The sequence below is a fragment of the Biomphalaria glabrata genome, chromosome 9 (genome assembly GCF_947242115.1).
Source record: "Biomphalaria glabrata chromosome 9, xgBioGlab47.1, whole genome shotgun sequence".
NCBI classification, from domain to species: Eukaryota; Metazoa; Mollusca; class Gastropoda; family Planorbidae; genus Biomphalaria; species Biomphalaria glabrata.
Genome location: NC_074719.1, coordinates 12,330,097 through 12,349,318, shown reverse-complemented (window position 1 = coordinate 12,349,318; position 19,222 = coordinate 12,330,097). Strand labels below are relative to the sequence as shown.

The 19,222-nt window shown below is 33.1% G+C and overlaps 1 protein-coding gene across 2 annotated transcripts; it reads right to left on the bottom strand.

Moving 5' to 3' along the window:
- Positions 1 to 446: 446 nt before the first annotated feature.
- Positions 447 to 18,970, bottom strand: LOC106059382 (rab-like protein 6). Of its 2 annotated transcripts, none has more exons than XM_056040999.1 (15): positions 18,868 to 18,970; positions 14,583 to 14,767; positions 14,085 to 14,191; positions 13,509 to 13,637; positions 13,292 to 13,383; positions 13,009 to 13,155; positions 12,770 to 12,875; positions 11,198 to 11,301; positions 10,633 to 10,862; positions 10,043 to 10,285; positions 8,753 to 8,897; positions 6,876 to 7,506; positions 4,952 to 5,123; positions 3,857 to 3,936; positions 447 to 3,147 (listed from the first exon to the last, which is right to left on the bottom strand). In XM_056040999.1, the coding sequence occupies exons 2-15, from the start codon at positions 14,707 to 14,709 to the stop codon at positions 2,941 to 2,943; spliced, it is 2,520 nt and encodes an 839-aa protein (XP_055896974.1). In that variant the 5' UTR covers positions 14,710 to 14,767; positions 18,868 to 18,970; the 3' UTR covers positions 447 to 2,940. The 2 variants fall into 2 exon arrangements, with proteins under 2 accessions (XP_055896974.1, XP_055896973.1); XM_056040998.1 differs by having other exon boundaries at positions 18,810 to 18,962.
- Between the last annotated feature and the right edge of the window lie 252 nt (positions 18,971 to 19,222).

Genomic DNA, 19,222 nt, shown 5'->3' with positions numbered 1-19,222 from the left:
CCAATGTAAGTTAAATTTTCAAAAATTTGTAACACAAAACTAAATTCAAATTACTCATTCAGGTAAATCAGAACTCATCTCTGTGAGTCACAATTTCTTAAAACTGGTTGCAAATTTCACAGTTAAAGTTTATAAATAATTACATCAACCATAAAACAAAACTTTATTTCTACAGTAAACATACACTTCATTACAAGACCAAAGAAATAGGACTTTGAGCTACAGATATTCAAACAATGATGATTTAATTTCAAATAGGGTTACTGTGCTAAATAAAATAGTATTGTGCCAATGTAAAACATGCATACAAAATGAAAAGTAAAATAAAGAACAGCGCAAACTTGTTCATTGGAATTAGAGACTTGCACCTGGATCTTATATCTTTATTCAAATAATCTTAACAAAAACTCTCAAACAATTATACATGGTTTTTAAAAAAAAAAAAAAAAAAAAAAAAAAAGAACAACTACAAAGTTTTAATAAGAATATATGATGTTAGTTTAATCATTTTCTGTATTAAACCTTAAGTAAAACAAAAGTCCATTAGTTCTGAAGTCAAACTACTTTCCATTAGTTCTAAAGTAAAACAAAAGTCCATTAGTCTTGAAGTCACATTAGTTATAAAGTAAAACAAAAGTCCATTAGTTCTGAAGTCAAACTACTTTCCATTAATTCTAAAGTAAAACAATGTTTTGGTCTTTTATAATTATACCAGACAACATAATGCATTATTTAAATTAATTGCATATATAGACACTGAGACACAAAACATATCACTCCATGGGAAGTTTGGTGGAAGGTTATATCACAATTAATAAGAATGCAAGAAACTTGAAAATACTAGAGCTAATAACTAAGAAAAATAAAATTTGTATGTACATGGCCCTTACACAACCTTCAGCTCAAAAGATCATGAGATTTTTTTTTCTGGACAGACTACAAACTAATTGTTTTCCTTTTGTTTCATTACCATGTCCCCTCCCCCCTGCTGCTTATCAGCTCAACAGTTAGATCATTTTTTTTACATTGTGAACCCCATGAAAAAAAAACAAAGAATGTCCTCCAATAAAAACTGGCTTAAATACATAATTTAAAATTAGGCATAGGATTACCTTTGCAGAACATCATGCAGACACTTTTTTATTTAAAGTTATCATTTCTCATCATTTAAAAAATGTCAATAATTCTGGTAAATCCTTCGTAAAACTTATTTAGTGAAATATATATATATATATATAAGGTTTGTCTTCGAGTCCGAAGATTAGTGAGGAATACAGTATTTCCTGTGGCTGCGCAGCCCCAGCTGTGACATACATATTTTGCCACATCCAGGGCAAGCATAAAATACAAAGCTACGGAGTCACTTTTTTTTTAACCAGAAACAATTTGATATTAGTGGAGTCCCTTTTTTTTTACCTGAAACAATTTGATATTAGTGGATGTTTTTGGTTTCTAATATCAGAAGTTTTCAGGTACACTGGACATTCAACATGTCAACTAAAATTTGAAATCTATCTGCTCATTAAGAAAAGATTCCTTTCATTATTGCAAGCTTTATAAACTGACATCAAATAGGTGTAGAAAGTTTGAATAGAAAGTGAAGCTACTTATTATGGACTACAAAAACACCTTAGTTTATGTGTAGATTCAAACCCACTGTATGTACACGTTAAAACAAAGTCATAAAGATAGATATATAATCCAAACCCACTGTACACATTAAAAGAAAATCTCTGTGTGCAGAAATGAAAGAAAAGAAAACTGACAGGAAGTAGAAATATGTGTTCTTGTATCACAATCACTGTAGTATTGTATACGATTTCAAACTTGTGAACAAGTTGAAAATAAAAGAATTAAAGATTATAATTGCTTATGTTTGACATGAAAAAAAACTAACTAAAGACAAAACAAGTCTATCAGTAAGCCTCAGTAAGTGTCATTATCATACACAAGTATTAGTCCTCAGCATAATGTAAACATATGATGGCCCACAAAATGAAAGGGTTTGGTTGAAATGAGAAAATGGAGATGAAATTTTTAAACTGGTGGCAAGCAAATACCAGACTACGTGATAGTAAGTGATAGGTTCAAATGTAATCAGCCTAATTACAACAAATATCAACATAACAATACAACACAACATTAGTCGATACAACACAAGGCTAATAACAGTTAGTGTTGTAACGCAATCAAAACAATAACAATTACCAATCCTTATTAAACAGTAAAATAATAACTTATTTGTTTAAACCATAATTTTTAGCAAGCAGTAACTTGAAAATGAAGTGTATCTTTAATTACTTTTAAATATACTTATTACACATTTGATATCAATTGCAAAATCTAAAGCAAAGGACCTATTTTTTCAAAAGAAATGAGTTTTGCTTTCTACCAAAAATGTTGTGTGGGTCATCACACACATACAAAACTAAAAATGTTTTAATGTTTAGCTTGAAGCCATATCTTGCGATACTAATAGACTTAAGGAATGACAGAGACTACATTGTCAAGGATTATACATCAATTTATTATATCACAATAAGATGCATCAATCTTTAACAATCCAATAGAATAATTCAAACCATTACAAAACAAAGACAGACAACACGGCAATATGCATCATCATATTACAACACAAGAACTTACATCCACTTTGTACATTCATCAACTAATTTTGACACAATAATATTCATCCCCTTTATACAATATGATAACATTTATCCACTTATTACAAGATAATAACATCATTTATGACCGGTTCATAAACCAATGAAAAGAAGGACTAGATGCAGCTCTTCAAACCACAATATCAATTCTCAGACTAGAAACAGCTTCTCAAACACTCATGTCTTTAGAAAAGACAAATAATTCTATTACTGTGGTACACTTTCAATCTGACATATACAGCCTAACTATTCCATAGAACTATTTAGTACATCGCTATAATGTTTCATAGTCTCCTTCCCCTCCGGTACTTCCAAGGAATGCTTCTAAGTCGTTATCAGGGTCAAGGTCCTCTTCTTTTTTCTTCTTTTTCTTTTCTTTTTTCCCACTCGCTTTACTGCTCATCTTCTCTTTCTTGGAACTTCCTTCCTTCTTTTTGTCTTCTTTTTTCTTTTTGTGCTTCTTTTCAGACTTCTCTTCATCCTGAATACAATGAATATTTACTGTAACTTTAACATAACCAAAAGGCATACACTGGCAGGACTACCTTACAAATAACAATGTACTGCTGGTTGCCGGTGTGGTCAGTATAGAAGCACTACTTACCATTCGACAGCTGCGATGGGTCAGACACTTATTCTGCAGGGGGAGACGACCGCATGCTAAAGGCGATCTTTTTGGGCGAGATTTAAAGAGGATGGTGTAACAGGTGCCCCACGTAAGCGCCATTTGGCCCTCACTGGCAGCAATTGGCCTCAGAAAGAGATGGAGAGCTGTCATGAAAGCCGTAGGACACATACTTTAGCCCCAAAGAAAAGCTTTTGTAGAACACAGGTGAAGAGGATGTAAAGAAAACTTAAATAGACCCCCACTGGACAAGGGGGAAAATATATGCAGGTTGCATCTGGGTTTGCATGGCCATGTGTAACATAGCCATTATCCTTAATCCTTGGAATTGAAGACATTGCCATTCAACATAACCAATGAAGCAGCCAAGAAAACCAATGTCTTGGTAGAGTTTAATTAACTACTAAGCACACATGACTAAAATGACACATGGATATAAATATAAGATGAAAGAAATCTAATTGATGACATTTTTATCAAGAAACTTTCAATTTTTATGTTAATTTAGTCCCCTAAAACTCTGAAAGACAATGAGGAAACAAAAAACAGACACACATCTCCATACCTTGCTATCTGTCCTCTTCTTTTTCTTTTTCTTAACAGTGTGATTGGAAACTTCCTCATCAATGTCTGAACTGATCTGCTCTGTAATTTACAAGAAAAGTTATGAACAAAACAAAAACAGAACCAAACATTAGCAGAGATACTTTGAAAACAAACAAATTAGAACTGTGGATATTATATATGAAGTGTGGATATTATATATGAAGTGTGGATATTATATATGAAGTGTGGATATTATATATGAAGTGTGGATATTATATATGAAGTGTGGATATTATACATGAACTGTAGATATTATATATGAAGTGTGGATATTATACATGAACTGTAGATATTATATATGAAGTGTGGATATTATATATGAACTGTGGATATTATATATGAAGTGTGGATATTATATATGAACTGTGGATATTATATATGAAGTGTGGATATTATATATGAACTGTGGATATTATATATGAAGTGTGGATATTATACATGAACTGTAGATATTATATATGAAGTGTGGATATTATACATGAACTGTAGATATTATATATGAAGTGTGGATATTATATATGAAGTGTGGATATTATATATGAACTGTAGATATTATATATGAACTGTGGATATTATATATGAACTGTAGATATTATATATGAACTGTGGATATTATATATGAAGTGTGGATATTATATATGAACTGTGGATATTATATATGAACTGTGGATATTATATATGAAGTGTGGATATTATACATGAACTGTAGATATTATATATGAAGTGTGGATATTATATATGAAGAATGATAAAACTAAAAACAATGATAGCAACTATAACTCATACTAAACACCATTCTGTATAGGAGAAATCTACACTGAACTCAAATCAGTGTAGCAGAAATATACACTAAACAGTAATCAGTGTACCCGGTTGGAGAAATCTGTACAAAACAACTTATCAGTAGCAGAAATCTATACAAAGCCTATCAGTGTAGCAGAAATATACAGTTAACACCAATCATTGTAACAGAAATCTATACTATACAAAACACCCATCAGTGTAGCATAAAAGTCAATCAACTATTTGATTGAAGTCACAGGTCAATACTTACTGACTTTTACCACAGGTGTGTGGTCGTCTTCATCATCCTCATCTTCCTTCTGGTCAACGTGCTCTGGTTCTACTTTCTTTCCGACTTTGTTCTTGGATGACTTCACCGGCTTGTCCTGGATAGATTTTTTCTCTGGCTCAACTTTAGGTGCTGACAGAACAACTTGTGGACTCTGATGATGGTAATATATGCATATATTTAATGGCCATGTCAGTAGAAAGTGTGAGTTCAGGTATACAAATGAGGGAAAGTAACTGAAGTTGGTCATAGCACTGGTTACATTTGGTCATAGCACTGGTTACATGAGACCTTCAGCTGTTGACCATAGGAACAAAGGACTATAAACTAACATTTCTAAGCTGTATTGCTTGTAATATGAAGTGATTTTTATTATTAACTTGGCAACACTAATCTTGGACATTTTATTAGTGGTCTCAGAATGGGCAATAGCCTCTATTAGATTTGTGTGGTCTGTCCATCCTGTTTAGATCTCATAAACTAGAACAGATAAGGAAAATCTGATCATGATATTTTAGACCATTCAAAATTCTGATGCAATGACTACTTTTTTGTTTTCTGAAAGCGAAAAACTTAATTTTTAAAATCAATTATGCAAGCAGTTTTTCCATAAATATACACCATTTTTACAACTATTCACTTTTAATGGTAAAAAAACATGGGAGATAATAAAGGTATATGGTAATTCAGCATATTGTCAACACATTTATGCATATGGTTTTAGATTTTTTGTCAAAAAAAAAATGTTTAAAAAAAATTAGCTTTCTGTATTACTAACTATTACATTTTAAACAAACTGTGTACTTCTTTTTAAAAAGAGAAACAAATTAGTATGCATAAAAGTCAAATATAATTTAAAACAACAATAAATAAGTAGTGTTTCTTATTATACACATGTGGTGGAATTTATACAATGGATGGAACACTGTTGAAAATTTGAATGAGAGATTGGCCCTTTACAAAACTATTAAATCAATTAGATAATCATTCAATAACATTAATTAGGCCAGGTTCATATTGAACTATATCTTCATAACTTTCAGTTCATTGAATACATATTAACATGTAATAATAATAACATTATAAATCTCCATATCCTGTGGTATCAAGTCGTTAGTCCAACTAAGAATACAATAGTATCAGCAACACTTTCGAAACGTGCAAATCTCTTCTTTTTGTATGGGCGGAGATAGGGTTATAGTTGTTGATAGTTTGTAGTTCATAGTTTCTGATATTCTAATATTCTTTCTGAAAATATTGAAACCTGCCTGAGCAAACCACTTTGGGAGCTGATATTGAGTTTGTGTTTCTACACAATCTGTCTTTGAAACCTTGTTAAAGTTTATTTTATTTTATTTATCCCCATCACATTTCTCCATATTGCTTTTTCTTCTTACTGTTTTTTTTTTAAACATCTTTTGAATGCAAACAGATTCTGATTAAGTTTTAGGTCTAAAAACTCAGGAGGAACAGATTATTATCAAAGACAAACACAAAGACTTGGATATTTTGAAGTTTGACTACAGTTCTAAGTATTATGTAAAAACACCAACAAAAGAGTAAACACAAAAATGTTTGGAATCAAAGAATACTTTGTATCTACACCATCTGTTCAATGTTTGTTTGACATGCTTGGATGTTCCTTCAGATTTTAAAATAAATTACATTCTAGTCCAAATCAGGACACCAGGGCATGACAACGGGGAGGATTTGAACCAGGGACCATATTGACAGTCCAAAGCACATACTACATGACCAGGCAGCCATCTGATCCAAATAATGATTGTGACAAGCATTTTTTTTTTAAAGCACATCAAAATGAAACTTTTTTTTTAAAGCACAAACTTTTTTTAGAACATACATTTTGAATTTGTAAAAAAAACAAACTGTTATCACCTATACTGACCTTTGTTTCAAACTGATCTAACCAATTATTTAAATCTTCTTTAGGCAGCTCTATATGAAACTCAGTAGAAGGTTTCCCAACCTCTTGTTCATGAACACTGCCACTGCTACTGTCTCCACTGCTGCTCTCCTTCCTCTGGACTTTTTGCTTGACACTTTTGTGAGAACCATTGACCAACGCCAACTCCTTGTGTTCAGCTGTTTTTGTCACTACTGGGTTAGAGACTAATTTATGACTTCCATCATTGTCACTTTTTTCCTCAGACTCTGAGTCTGTGATCACGATATCAGCTGCTCTTAAAGAGGGCTGCTTTCTAGCAGCATGATGGGAAGAGTTAGTGGAAGGAGTCAGCTTGGAAGAGATTTTATAAGCAGGAGTTTCTTCATCGCTGGACAAGTCAACATCTTGAGTGACTGCTGGGTTATGGATGTTGTCTTCCTCATCATCCTCACTTTCTGAAAGCTTTTGTTTCCCAGACTTTGATTTGCTATTATGCTTATGTACAATCACTTTCTGATCTAAAGAAGTGTTCTGTGGTTTAAAAGGTTTCATATCGGAAGGCAGTGGTTCATCTTCAGAATCAAGGTCATCTTGGAATCCTGCTACCATTGGATTACCTTCCTCATCATCACTGAAAATATTTAGAAACCATTTAGTCTTACATTTCATAAATTAAGACAGCCTTAACACTACATGACCGGTGGACCACTTTTTCTGTAATTTCTAAAATGGATGCTATGCTGTGTACTGCTTTTTTGGTACTTGCCTATTTTATGGATAAAGCCAGTCAGAATCTAAAAATAACCAACCAATGGTAATTAAACCACATGTTTAGCTTTGCAAATGGCTGCGCCCATATGTTTACTTTGAATTGGTGTGGTTTTACATGAAAATTTTCAAAAAATTTGCAACTAACCAAGACCAGGAATGTAAAAGGTAGGCTAGGTTTGTGATAAGCCTTAGGTTGATCAATATTTTAGTTGATTTAGACTCTTAGGAGTCAGAATTTTATTAAGAATAATGTTTTTACTTCCATTGAAAGATACTGTGAGAGATAGTTTGATATGAAAAAATCTTGAAAGATAGAAAGTAAAAAGGGGCAAACATAGGGGCTCAGGGAAACATAGGTGCTCAGGGCAAATATAGGGGCTCAGGGCAAACATATGGGCTCAGGGAAACATAGGTGCTCAGGGCAAATATAGGGGCTCAGGGCAAACATAGGGGCTTAGGGAAACATAGGTGCTCAGGGCAAACATAGGGGCTCAGGGCAAATATAGGGGCTCAGGGCAAATATAGGGGCTCAGGGCAAACATAGGGGCTCAGGGAAACATAGGTGCTCAGGGCAAATATAGGGGCTCAGGGCAAACATAGGGGCTCAGGGAAACATAGGGGCTCAGGGCAAACATAGGGGCTCAGGGCAAATATAGGGGCTCAGGGCAGGTAGGATTAATACTGATTGTTTCTAAAAGTATAGGATAAAGAAATAAAACGTTAGACTAAAAGTAGAGATAGTGAAAATTAATTTAATGTTAATGAACTAAAAATTAATTTAATGGTAATGAACTAAAAATTAATTTAATGGTAATGAACTAACATTTTTAGTGTTTTTTACTACCAGTTTGTAACATAATAAGTGAATGCTACTTTCACATTGAATGAAAGATGAACTAGCACTAATAAAAGTGTTTATTTGTCTTCTTGCAATCTTTTTTTTTTTAATTTAAAAATACTGCAACAATAAACTTTTAATTTTTCCAATTTGTAAATCACTTTTTTTTGTTTACATTAACTTTCAATGGAATTATGTTTGTCTATCTCATAATTATAAGAAACAGTGAATAGAAATCATGAGTGAACAAGCAAAGACAGAACTGTACCTGTCCTCAGCCTCTTCTTTACTATTGTCTTTTAGCTGTATATCTTTAGTGTCATCTAGAAAACCAGTGTCCAGACCTTTGATATCAGGCACAAAGTCCTCAACACTTTTGATTGTTGGCTGGACTGCATCAGCAGATTGTAAGTCTAGAAAAGAAGATAATAATAAAAAAAAAGAGATCATTTTTCTTAGTAATCTTAATTGTCCTTTTTGAGTGATTTTTAATTTATTAACTAAAACACTACTTCTAGCCAGCTTTTTGCTGCGGAACTGTAAGCACTTTTGCAGAATGTGCCAATGAAAAATAGTGTGCTGATTGTTTCAGTTGTTGGGCTGGAGTGGTAGTTGGGTCTGCCTAAGGTGGATTAGGAACTGACATTCAAAGAGGATATGGTTTACGGTTTCGTAAGGGTGGGCACAGTGTCTACAAAGGGGTAGGTGTGTGGGATTTATTTTGTTAAGATGGTAATTTAACAGAGGTGTATGTCCTGTTCTTAGTCAAAAGATTGTGGATTGCTCTTTGCGGGGGAGGAAGTTAATACTGTCCAGTTTGTTTGGCATGGTCATTTCTTTGTACATAGCTCTGCCTGTTTTTCCTGATGCCCACTCCTCTATGTGATTGTTGACTAACTTTGACCTTAAGCTGAGGCAGTTAACTGGTCTGTCTGGTTTTGTAGACAGATCTGTTGGAGGGAATATAAAGTGAATGATTCCAATGCTAAAGGGTATTCTCTGCTTATTTATACCTTGAGGTTGATACCTGGAGCCTTTGCATGGCAAAGTAGCAGAGGTTTGATGAATTGTCTAGTCTGATGAGCTCCTAATGGCCAAAGAGACTTAAATATTGGAACCTTTCATTGTTCTCTCCACACAGAAACAATGCCATTTTCTTTCTTTTCCTTACAAAAGTGAATTATAATTTCTTTGGTTTAATTAAGATTAATTATTTCATAGCACAGTTATGTGAAGACACAATAGGACAGGTAACATTATACTCAGTCATTTCTTTGACCAACTTAACTATAATAATTAAAATAATTAAGAAAGTATCTCTCAAAAACTTAGAGGATCGTGAAGGGAGATAATGTGAACCTATTCCAGGGATCATTGAGTCTTGAGGAAGATCAATAAGCGACAGAAACAGAATCAACTTAGTGCTTCAAAAAATAAAGTTAAACCAGAGTTAAAACTTGTATTCCATCTTTGGCTGTTAACTTTGTGGATTCATTAGTTATCATCCATGTGCTATGGTTTCAAAGTGATTAAAACAACAACTAATCAATGACTGTACCTAACGATTTAGGAGGAGTCACAACAGCTGCAGGAGCTTTGCTGCCTTTGAAAAGACGAGAGAATATTCCAGACTTCACAGTGTCAGCCTGAGACGCAGAGTTTGTTGGAGTGGTTGCCTCTGACTGGCTTCCCCGTGGTGGTTGGCTGGTCTGTTCAGAAGCCTGAGTAGCCTGGATGATTTCTGAGACACCACCCACTGGGAGTGAGCTTGGCATGGAGGGCTGTGAGATGGATCTGGTGACTGATAATCAAATAAATTCATGTGAACATTATTTTTTTTAAATATTTTTTTTTCTACTCAAAATTTTACTAATTACAAAAAGTTTGTTTACTGAAATACGTATTACTAAAATATGACCAAAAAAAAAAAATAAAATAAAACAGCAACAAAATCTGTTAATGACTCATTCAAAGTATTAGTAATTTTTTTTGTATCAATAAATGTTATTCCAGTGTAGTTATCTTTAAAATGTGTTGATTAATTACAATTCACTTGCACTTCTTGCTATTTATATTTTCAGGAAAAGACAAATCATATATACATTCCAACACCAAATACAAAACATCACCATTATCTTCATTACTTACCTTGAGTTGATGTGCTAACAGTTGTGCCAACAATACTGGCACTGACTGTACTGGTTATTTTTCCCAGAATACCACTGTTAGTTGTGCTGGGTACGGCAATGACAACTGGGGCCCCGTCTTTCCCAACCAGGGTTCCAGACTTATCCTGCTTGATAGCTGCAGCAGAAGTGACTTTCTCAGAAAGTTTCTCTTGCTGTTCCCTGCGTTTCTGTGTTAAGGTTTCCAGGAATCTGTTCAAGCATGATATAATCAGAGCTATAGTCATAGAAGTCACAGACAGCTAAGTTATGATGAAATAAGTGTTAAGCCAAAGTATCATGCAGTTATAAAGCAAAGATGAGAACAGAGTCACAGATGTTAAGAAAAACTAAATTTCTTAACTATTAAATGTCAATAAATTTAATTACATCAGACAATAAAAATGAACGCCAAATAAGTAAAAGGCTACAGCGTCCAAGCTACCATGTTATCAAGATAAAAAAAATAAAGAAATGCCTCAATGAAAGTTCATAAAAGTTTTCATGCAGATTTCAATCCAACTGGAAAGAAAGAACACTTCACTTACAGATCATAATTTTGTTCCTCTGAGTCCTCATGTATCTCCAGTTCTTCTACTGTAGACATCATGTCGTTCTTGTTGGTCTCGAGCTGTTTTAACAAGGTCTCTCTCTGAATTACAACAATACAAACATCAAGTCAAAGTATTAGGATGTTTACTACAAAAAGGACAAGATTGATAATTTACTTAAACAGAATGATTTCACAGTCCTCTACAACCATTTAAAAGACCAAACTTTAAGGTAAACTGTTAGATCTGAAAATAAACAAAGCTATAGGGCTAGTCATGTAAAAATGGCAAATAAACCATTAATCAAGAATTTCATTAAGAGTAGAAAAATATAGCTCAAGCAGTTGAGAGCAGTGCTGTGAGTTACTCCACTTTGCAGGAATTCAATTAGCTAAAACCAAAGAGGTCAACGCCAAAAAGAAAACATTTAGATGATGAGCGAAATATCATGTCCTATGAATTGGAAGATACTTGTCAACTCAAAAACTCACTTTGAAAAGCCTATTACATTCAAGGGCACAGGTGAACTAGGCCTATTGCTGTCAGGTCTGCATTAGCACTGCATTTTTGTTTGGCTTGTCTTTTTTTCCATGCTGTTGGTTATTCTCTTTGCTTAATCGAATAAAAGACTCTACACTATGAAAAATCTCTCAATCCTATGTTTTCTTTTCTTCTTCTCGGCTTCTTCTAGTACACTGCATCGCCATGTTCTTTTTGGTCTTCCTCTGCGTCTTGTTCCCTGGGGGTTCCACTCTAAGGCCTGCCTAGCTCTGTTGCTGGTATCTTTTCTAAGGGTGTGACCAATCCATCTCCACTTCCTCTCTAAGACCTACACCTCTAAATTTTTCTGCCCACTCATCTCCCTCAGTTTGGTGTTTTCTACTTTGTCGTACCAGTGTATTTTTAGGATGTTTCTCAGACATCTGTTGATGAAGGTCTGAACTTTTTTTGTTGTCACTTCAGTTGTTCTCCATGTTTCAGAACCATATAGAAGAAGCCGAGAGGACAGTGAAGAGCTGGGAAACCATAAAAAAAACTAGCAAGAGACCGTGGAGAGTGGCGTGTTTTTGTTGAGGCCCTATGTTCCATGAGGAACCCAAAGGAATGATGATGATGATGATGATGAATCCTATGTTTTGATTTAGCATTTATTAGAAAGCTATGGATGGTAACTTTATATTTCGTATGTTGACCCCCACTCTCTCTTGAGAATGTCTTTTATTGCAACAGCTCCTCATAAAATAGTCATCTAAGAAGTCGACAATTGAACAAACAAGAAAGTTCAATCTCATGTAGTTGGGAGCTGTTTGCTTTGTCATGAATACTATCTTTGACAATTATAGTCTCATATGTTTTCAGGATATATTTCCTGGTGTGTGTTTTCTAAATAGCGAGGGAAAGAATTTATCCATTTTAGTGGTGGAAATACAAAAACTTATTTTTGTTAGTTAAAGAGCAACCAAGATTAGATGTTATTTGTTTAAAGGGAAGCAACTAAAAGAATGAGAAACAATCAGAATCATGACAACACAAGAACAAACTAACAAACAGTTAATTACAAATAAATACCTGTAACTGAAGGAATGGTAAATTAAAAAACATGTGCAGGTATTTCAATCCAAATCCATTTCTCATTGAGGATTCAGCATAACGGATCTTCCCAGATCCTTCTACTCTAGAATAAATAAGAGTATTAATTCTATAGTTTTAAGGGTAGAATAATACCTTAAGCAAGTGTTTCTATGTCAAAGTAAATAAAAATAGATAGGAGAGATGATTGCAGACTCTTTAGTATATTTATTACTAACCGATCTTTCTGGAATTGTTCAACATGATAGCGAGCTTTTTCTTCTGTAACTGTACGATGGTGACCCATATCCCGATGATTGCCAAGAACCAAAATTGGAATCTGGGGTGGAACTTTCTCCATTTCTCTTTCAACATAACCAAAAGTCCTGAACATTCAAGTTTTTGATAGTAATTGAAAACTAAGAAAAACATACATTAAATACAAAAGTCTATCAAAAGCTTTAAATCATAAATATTTCTATAAACAGCCGTAGAGTGTAGAAATGTTCAAAAGAGAAGTACCACTGCTTGGTGATATCAAATACAAAGACAACCCCATGTGTCCCTTTATAGACATCCAAAAACTCTGCATCAAGACATGGCTCTTCTGCTGTCTGCAAGTCATGAAATAAAAAGTATGTATAAGTAGTTTATAAAATGTGGAGGGACAACAATAGACAGATAAAAGATCCCTCTTTAACAAGTTGTAATGGTGATCTAGAATAAAGCAAGACCATACCATCATTTCTGCATTGTCCATTTTCAAGCCATCAAGTTTTCTTCTTTTCCTTCCTTTGTCCACAACATCCCAAACTTCAACTTTCACAACATCATCTGTAGCTCTGTAATTCCATTGGATTGAAGCCACCTTTTTGTTTCATTGACAATCAAAAGTGGTGGTTACACATACAAAGCAGAAAACACAAAACTATTGCAGAACAGATTTGTTAAGTTCAGACTAAAATTAAATTTACAATATTACACATACAAAGCAGAAAACACAAAACTATTGCAGAACAGATTTGTTAAGTTCAGACTAAAATTAAATTTACAATATTATAACAGAGACATCACAGGATGAGTTTATTGAACTTGTAATTTAAACAGTAATATCAATGCAGCAAAAAACGATTTCTACTCAATGTCAGTTACACAATTCTGGATCTAGTGTTTGGCGATCAAAATTTGTTGTATTTAGACATGCACAACATAAAAGAGAAAAAGAAAATAGAAACACAAAAATATTGCATTTAGAATAGTATTATCCACGTTATCGAGTTACGTTTGAACTAAAATTAAAATATTCACAACCAACCTGGATTTCATCTGTTGGAATATACTCTTCTTTGAATTTCTGACCTTGAAGTCGGTAAAACAAGCAAGTTTTCCCTACATTCTTATCACCACGAATAACAATTTTCACTGATGATTTAAACAATTAATATTTGTTATTTCATTATTTCATTACATTATTTAAGCTTATGACTAGTGTACAACAAATATTTTGCATAAGTTATTTTGCTTCTGTAATATATGTAATAGCAAATAAGATAACTGAAATAAATAATAATTTAAAAACTTAACTAAATAGGGAAAAAAACAATAATAAAAATTGAAATAGATTTTAAAAAGTATGAAAAAAAAAAGAATTATTTTGCTTGGAGAAGAGAGATTGTTAAGAAATTCTTTGTTGGTACACTGTTTGCTGTTAAAACCACACAAATTACAGATTCTATTTATAATCAAAATGAGCTTCCCATGCCATGTTAAGCAGTATTGAAATAAGGGAAGATTAGTCAAATAGGCTACTCACTATTGTACTGTACACCTTTAGCAAACCTCCTCTGTAGCTGTGCTCCCATTGTCTGCATGCCATGAGGGGGTGTGCCAGGGGATTTGGCATCCTCTGATTTATTTAGAAAACGCTTGAACAAAGACATTGTCAGTATGGCACACAATATCCACTATCAAACTAGTTGTACTGTGCAGTGGTAGGAACTAAACATTAAAAGAGAAACAATTGGAAAAGAAAATTGAAATAAAGAGTAACTTCATTCTTTTGATTGTATTTTCAATGTGACAACAGAAACAGTCTCTTCATATATGAACTAAAAAAGTGAAGCTGAGCTGTAAGGGCATGATGCTAGTAGATTTTAAACAGTATGATCCTGAACAGACAAATGTTAGTGGGTTTTCTTGCTTGTAGTCCTTACTAGTTAAAAGTTTAATTAATCATAAGATTTTAAATACTCTGAGTAGATTTTTACACATTTAATTTGCTTAACCAGGATTTTTTTCATGGGAAGAGTTAAAACTGTTACACTTTAGTTTAAGTCTATCATTCATTAGTTATTAACAATAGAATATTCGCTCTTCATAAACAGTCATCAACTCATATAAGAGGAATTGTCATAGGTTTAGAAAAAAAAATAAAAAAAATTATCAGCCAGCCAAACCATAGTCCCATAGGATTAAATGACCAATATACTTAAAGGTAGGCATATAATGCAGTTACTAAGTTTAATTTAAATCTTTAGAAAGCATCTTTTCTTATGAAACTGGAATTAATCTATCTTTCTTTTTTTTTTAAATATTATGTATTGATTGTAGATTCATGTCATGTAATTTTTATTTGATGATTGCTTTGATACATCTAAAAAATACTTATATTATACAAGTCTAAATAAAACAACAATTTGTTTAAGCACTATAACACTCAAGAAAAACTGGTCATCCCCACCTCTGATATGTGGACTTCAAAGCAGAGGGCATTAAAGTTGACTACTCGGAAGAGTGCCAAACGAAAATTGGCTGGCTCCCCTACCACCATTGTGTTTATATGTGATCGGAAATATCTCTAAAGAATAGGGCTCTTAATGGCATTAATTTATATAAAACATAGCAAGCCATTTTATGCATTTATCCTGCTGTTCAAAGCCTAAGCCATCTGATCTAATCTTATTAAATCTATGATCTAGATTCTAGATCTATTCTACCTTAATTTTAAGCTGAACATTATGACAAGATTAGATCTAGAGTTAGACCCTAGGTAGATCTAGAATCTATTTTATATAGCTACATAATGGTTAGTCCTAGGAAAAAACTGGCAACATCTATAAACTCGTTATCCATTTGTCAATAAAAATAGATATATTGTTTCATTACGCTACACATAGTTAGAATAAAATATGATGTTGAAGAGGGTCAGGTCAATAACATCCAGCGCTAACATTAACAAACACCATTCCCCGCTCTGTACACTTACGAACACTTCATGTTATTATATTTAAAAATAATATATTCTCTTCAATTTTCTTTTTTTAAATATCAATTTCTTTTTAAAACAACTCAAGACCGACAGATTAGTGTTACTTTTCCCACTTTTAATTGGTCCCTTCTCTGCGTATAACTGACACCACAACCAGGTCATTAGACACAAGTTTTACCTATACTGTGTATTGTAGCCCACATAGGTCTAGTTGACCCAAATAAAAAATAAAAACTGTGCGACCCCGTTTGTCTAGCTCGCTCACTCTGCTCAGTGACTGTGACCTAATTTGGTAACTGATCGATCAATAATTGTCCATCCCTCTATGTTTTTTTTTCTGATACTGCGCTGATGATACCACGCTTAGTACCTACCTGGTTTATCAATAATTAGGGCACCAAGGAGAGACATCCAGAATGAGCGAGCAGGGTTGTGCCTATCACTGTGTTTGTTTTTTTGTTTTTGCATATTTGTTGCTTTAGTCTTAGTAGCCTATCACTTTACATTTGTAGAGCATTAGTGATGTGTGGCAAAATAGTAATAAAATAGTGTTTAAAAAAATGTAGATCTAGCGCCACCGCATAAGTCTTTAATAGCTCAACGTTCATTGAAATAGCATTCATTAATGGCATTGATAGTAATAAACGAATATTAGTGAACACCCCTATCGACACAAAGGTTATGACATGTATGTGTTTTATGGCCTATTTAGAAGAATTTTACTAATTTTAGATAGATCTAGGTCTAGGTCTTGTTTAGCTGGTACCTAAATTTTCTAAAAAAATCTCCTTCACCCCGAACTTACCCCCCTTCTGTCCTGGAAGAAAAAAAATGGCATCGTCCTACCACACTACCAGTGTTCTTTGAACCCATGTAAAACCATTGTTTTTCAGAGTAAACGAAACTAAACTAAATGCGTCTGAACAATAAAGAAATGGAGTGTATAAACAAAAACAATAGACTAGTTTCGACATAGCTATAAAAATAAAGGCTCATTTTAAACGAAGATTGTAGGGTTTTCGCTAATATTAGAAAATAGGGGGTGTTCGTTAGACGAAAATGACTATAGATCTATAGTAGCTTCTTATATTAGGCACAGCTCATCAAATTCTCCTTTTAGAAACACGTCGCTTTTTTTGTTTATAATTAATTTGTTTTTATGTTTGGAGCTAAAAACGATGTTTCGGGACAGTGCATGTCCAATTTTAGATAAGTTCCTGTATTTTTGTTCCGCTTTTCCAAAGCAGATGGCAGTTTTTTAGATTCTCGGTAACCAAGTATGTAAAGCTATTGTTTAAACCTCCCCCGGCAATTCATACCCATATAAGGGATGAAGGCTATATTATGAGCCTGTTTGATCGTAGGCTGGTGGATCTATCAAAATAAGCTTCCAAACATCTTTAGAAAGACATTCCAATCACATTCATACTGTTAGCTGTTAAATAAAATTAAAAAAGGAGGTGTTTCAATGAATAATAATGAATTAAACACATTCTCCTATAGTGCACAAGGCAAAATCGTAATAAGAAATATTATTGGGATTAATAAATCTATGATTTTTTTCAATAAATAAATGTGACCTTGATCGAGATATCTAGAATATATAATTTATGAATGAAAGAAAAAGTGCGGGCTGCTAATTTGAAGCCAGAGACCATGCCCACTGCAGGTGATCACGCCAGGCGAGCGCTGGTGGTGAGGAGAGGTATACACTAAGCGTGTAGTGTCACAACCTATCATACAGGCAGTGGAGGGAAGGGGGAGAGAGTCATGAAAAGAATTATAAGCATCTATGGGAGGGAGGGGATGTAACAAAACGAACATCCAAATTATTAAAAGAAGAGGGTCCTTGGATGGGAATTAAAAGAAAGAGACAGAGAATACATGTAGCCTAGTTGAAAATATTATGTTTGTTGAATTATAATAATTAATTTATAGATCTATAATTATATAGATTTATTTCTGTTTCTACACATAGATTATATAGGTAGGCATATATATATATATATATAGAGAGAGAGAGAGAGGCAATATACTATAAATACATATTGCAGAAGTGAATCTACTTCTTTTAATACAATCTAAATAATTTTTAATTAACACAGATATAATTTATTAGCAATAACATAGTGGTGTTTCTTAATGGTGCTCGATGTGTGCTGAAGGAGAAAGCACAAAAACTGCGTTTATTATAGGAGCATGAAGTGACCTGATTTATTTTAAAATAAAATCTTGACTATGAGTGGTAATTCAAAGAAACACAGCTATTTTTATAGTCCTTTAGTTGCAGAATAAGAATCTGTTTTCAGTTTTTTTGTAAGTTAAACCGTCACCAAATAAAAAAATAAAATAAAAATTTGACCTAGTTCCCGAATACGGTGTGCCTAATATAAGAATCTACTATAGATCTGAAATCTAGATCCTAGATCATTGTAGATGATAATGATCGAGACTTAAGACAAGTTATATGACATTTTTTAACTTAAGTTTTTACTTAAGAGTGTCTAATTCTAGTCTAATAAGTGATAATCATACATTTACATAAGTGTAACTAAAGACTAAGTCTAAGTTTCAATAAATAATAAGTCATAAGTCTTAGAAGTCTAAGTTTCAATAAATAATAAGTCATAAGTCTTAGATTACTTAGAAGTGACAAGTCTGACAAGTGGTAAGTCTTGGTCTTGATCTTTTTAATTTTAGATCTCCAAATCTAGATCTAGATCTAAATCATGATCTAATCTCTAACATTTTATCTCTAAAACATTGAAGCACCTTCCGTCATGAAGATCCAAGATCTATTAAAACTCAAGATCTAGACTAGATTACCCACCAATGTAAGGTGAATTTATTTTTGTTTTCGTTTACATTTGTTATGTTTTTAAGTCTACCATTTTGAACAGGAAGCTGTAAACACCCGCTTTCATAAAAAGTATCGCATTATTTGTAACCAAATTTCTAGATCTAGAATGTAATAAAACAGTAGGCCTATTTCGGTAGATCTTATACAAGCTAACACACACACACACACAATACTTTTAAAGAAAAAACTTATATTAAGTGTACCAATTAGTTTGGATCAGTCCTGTAACTAAATTTGTAATAGATCTAGACTAACAATTATAAATCTGTGCGATTAGAAATATATATATATATATTTTTACCAATTGTTTTTCTTTAAGCTATTT

Coding starts and splice junctions, on each gene's coding strand:
- LOC106059382 (XM_056040999.1), bottom strand. CDS start 14,709: ATGTCTTTGTTCAAGCGTTTTCTAAATAAATCAGAGGATGCCAAATCC. Junction 14,192..14,582: donor TAAAGGTGTACAGTACAATA/GTGAGTAGCCTA, acceptor TTAAATCATCAG/TGAAAATTGTTATTCGTGGT. Junction 12,876..13,008: donor GAACAATTCCAGAAAGATCG/GTTAGTAATAAA, acceptor TATTTATTCTAG/AGTAGAAGGATCTGGGAAGA.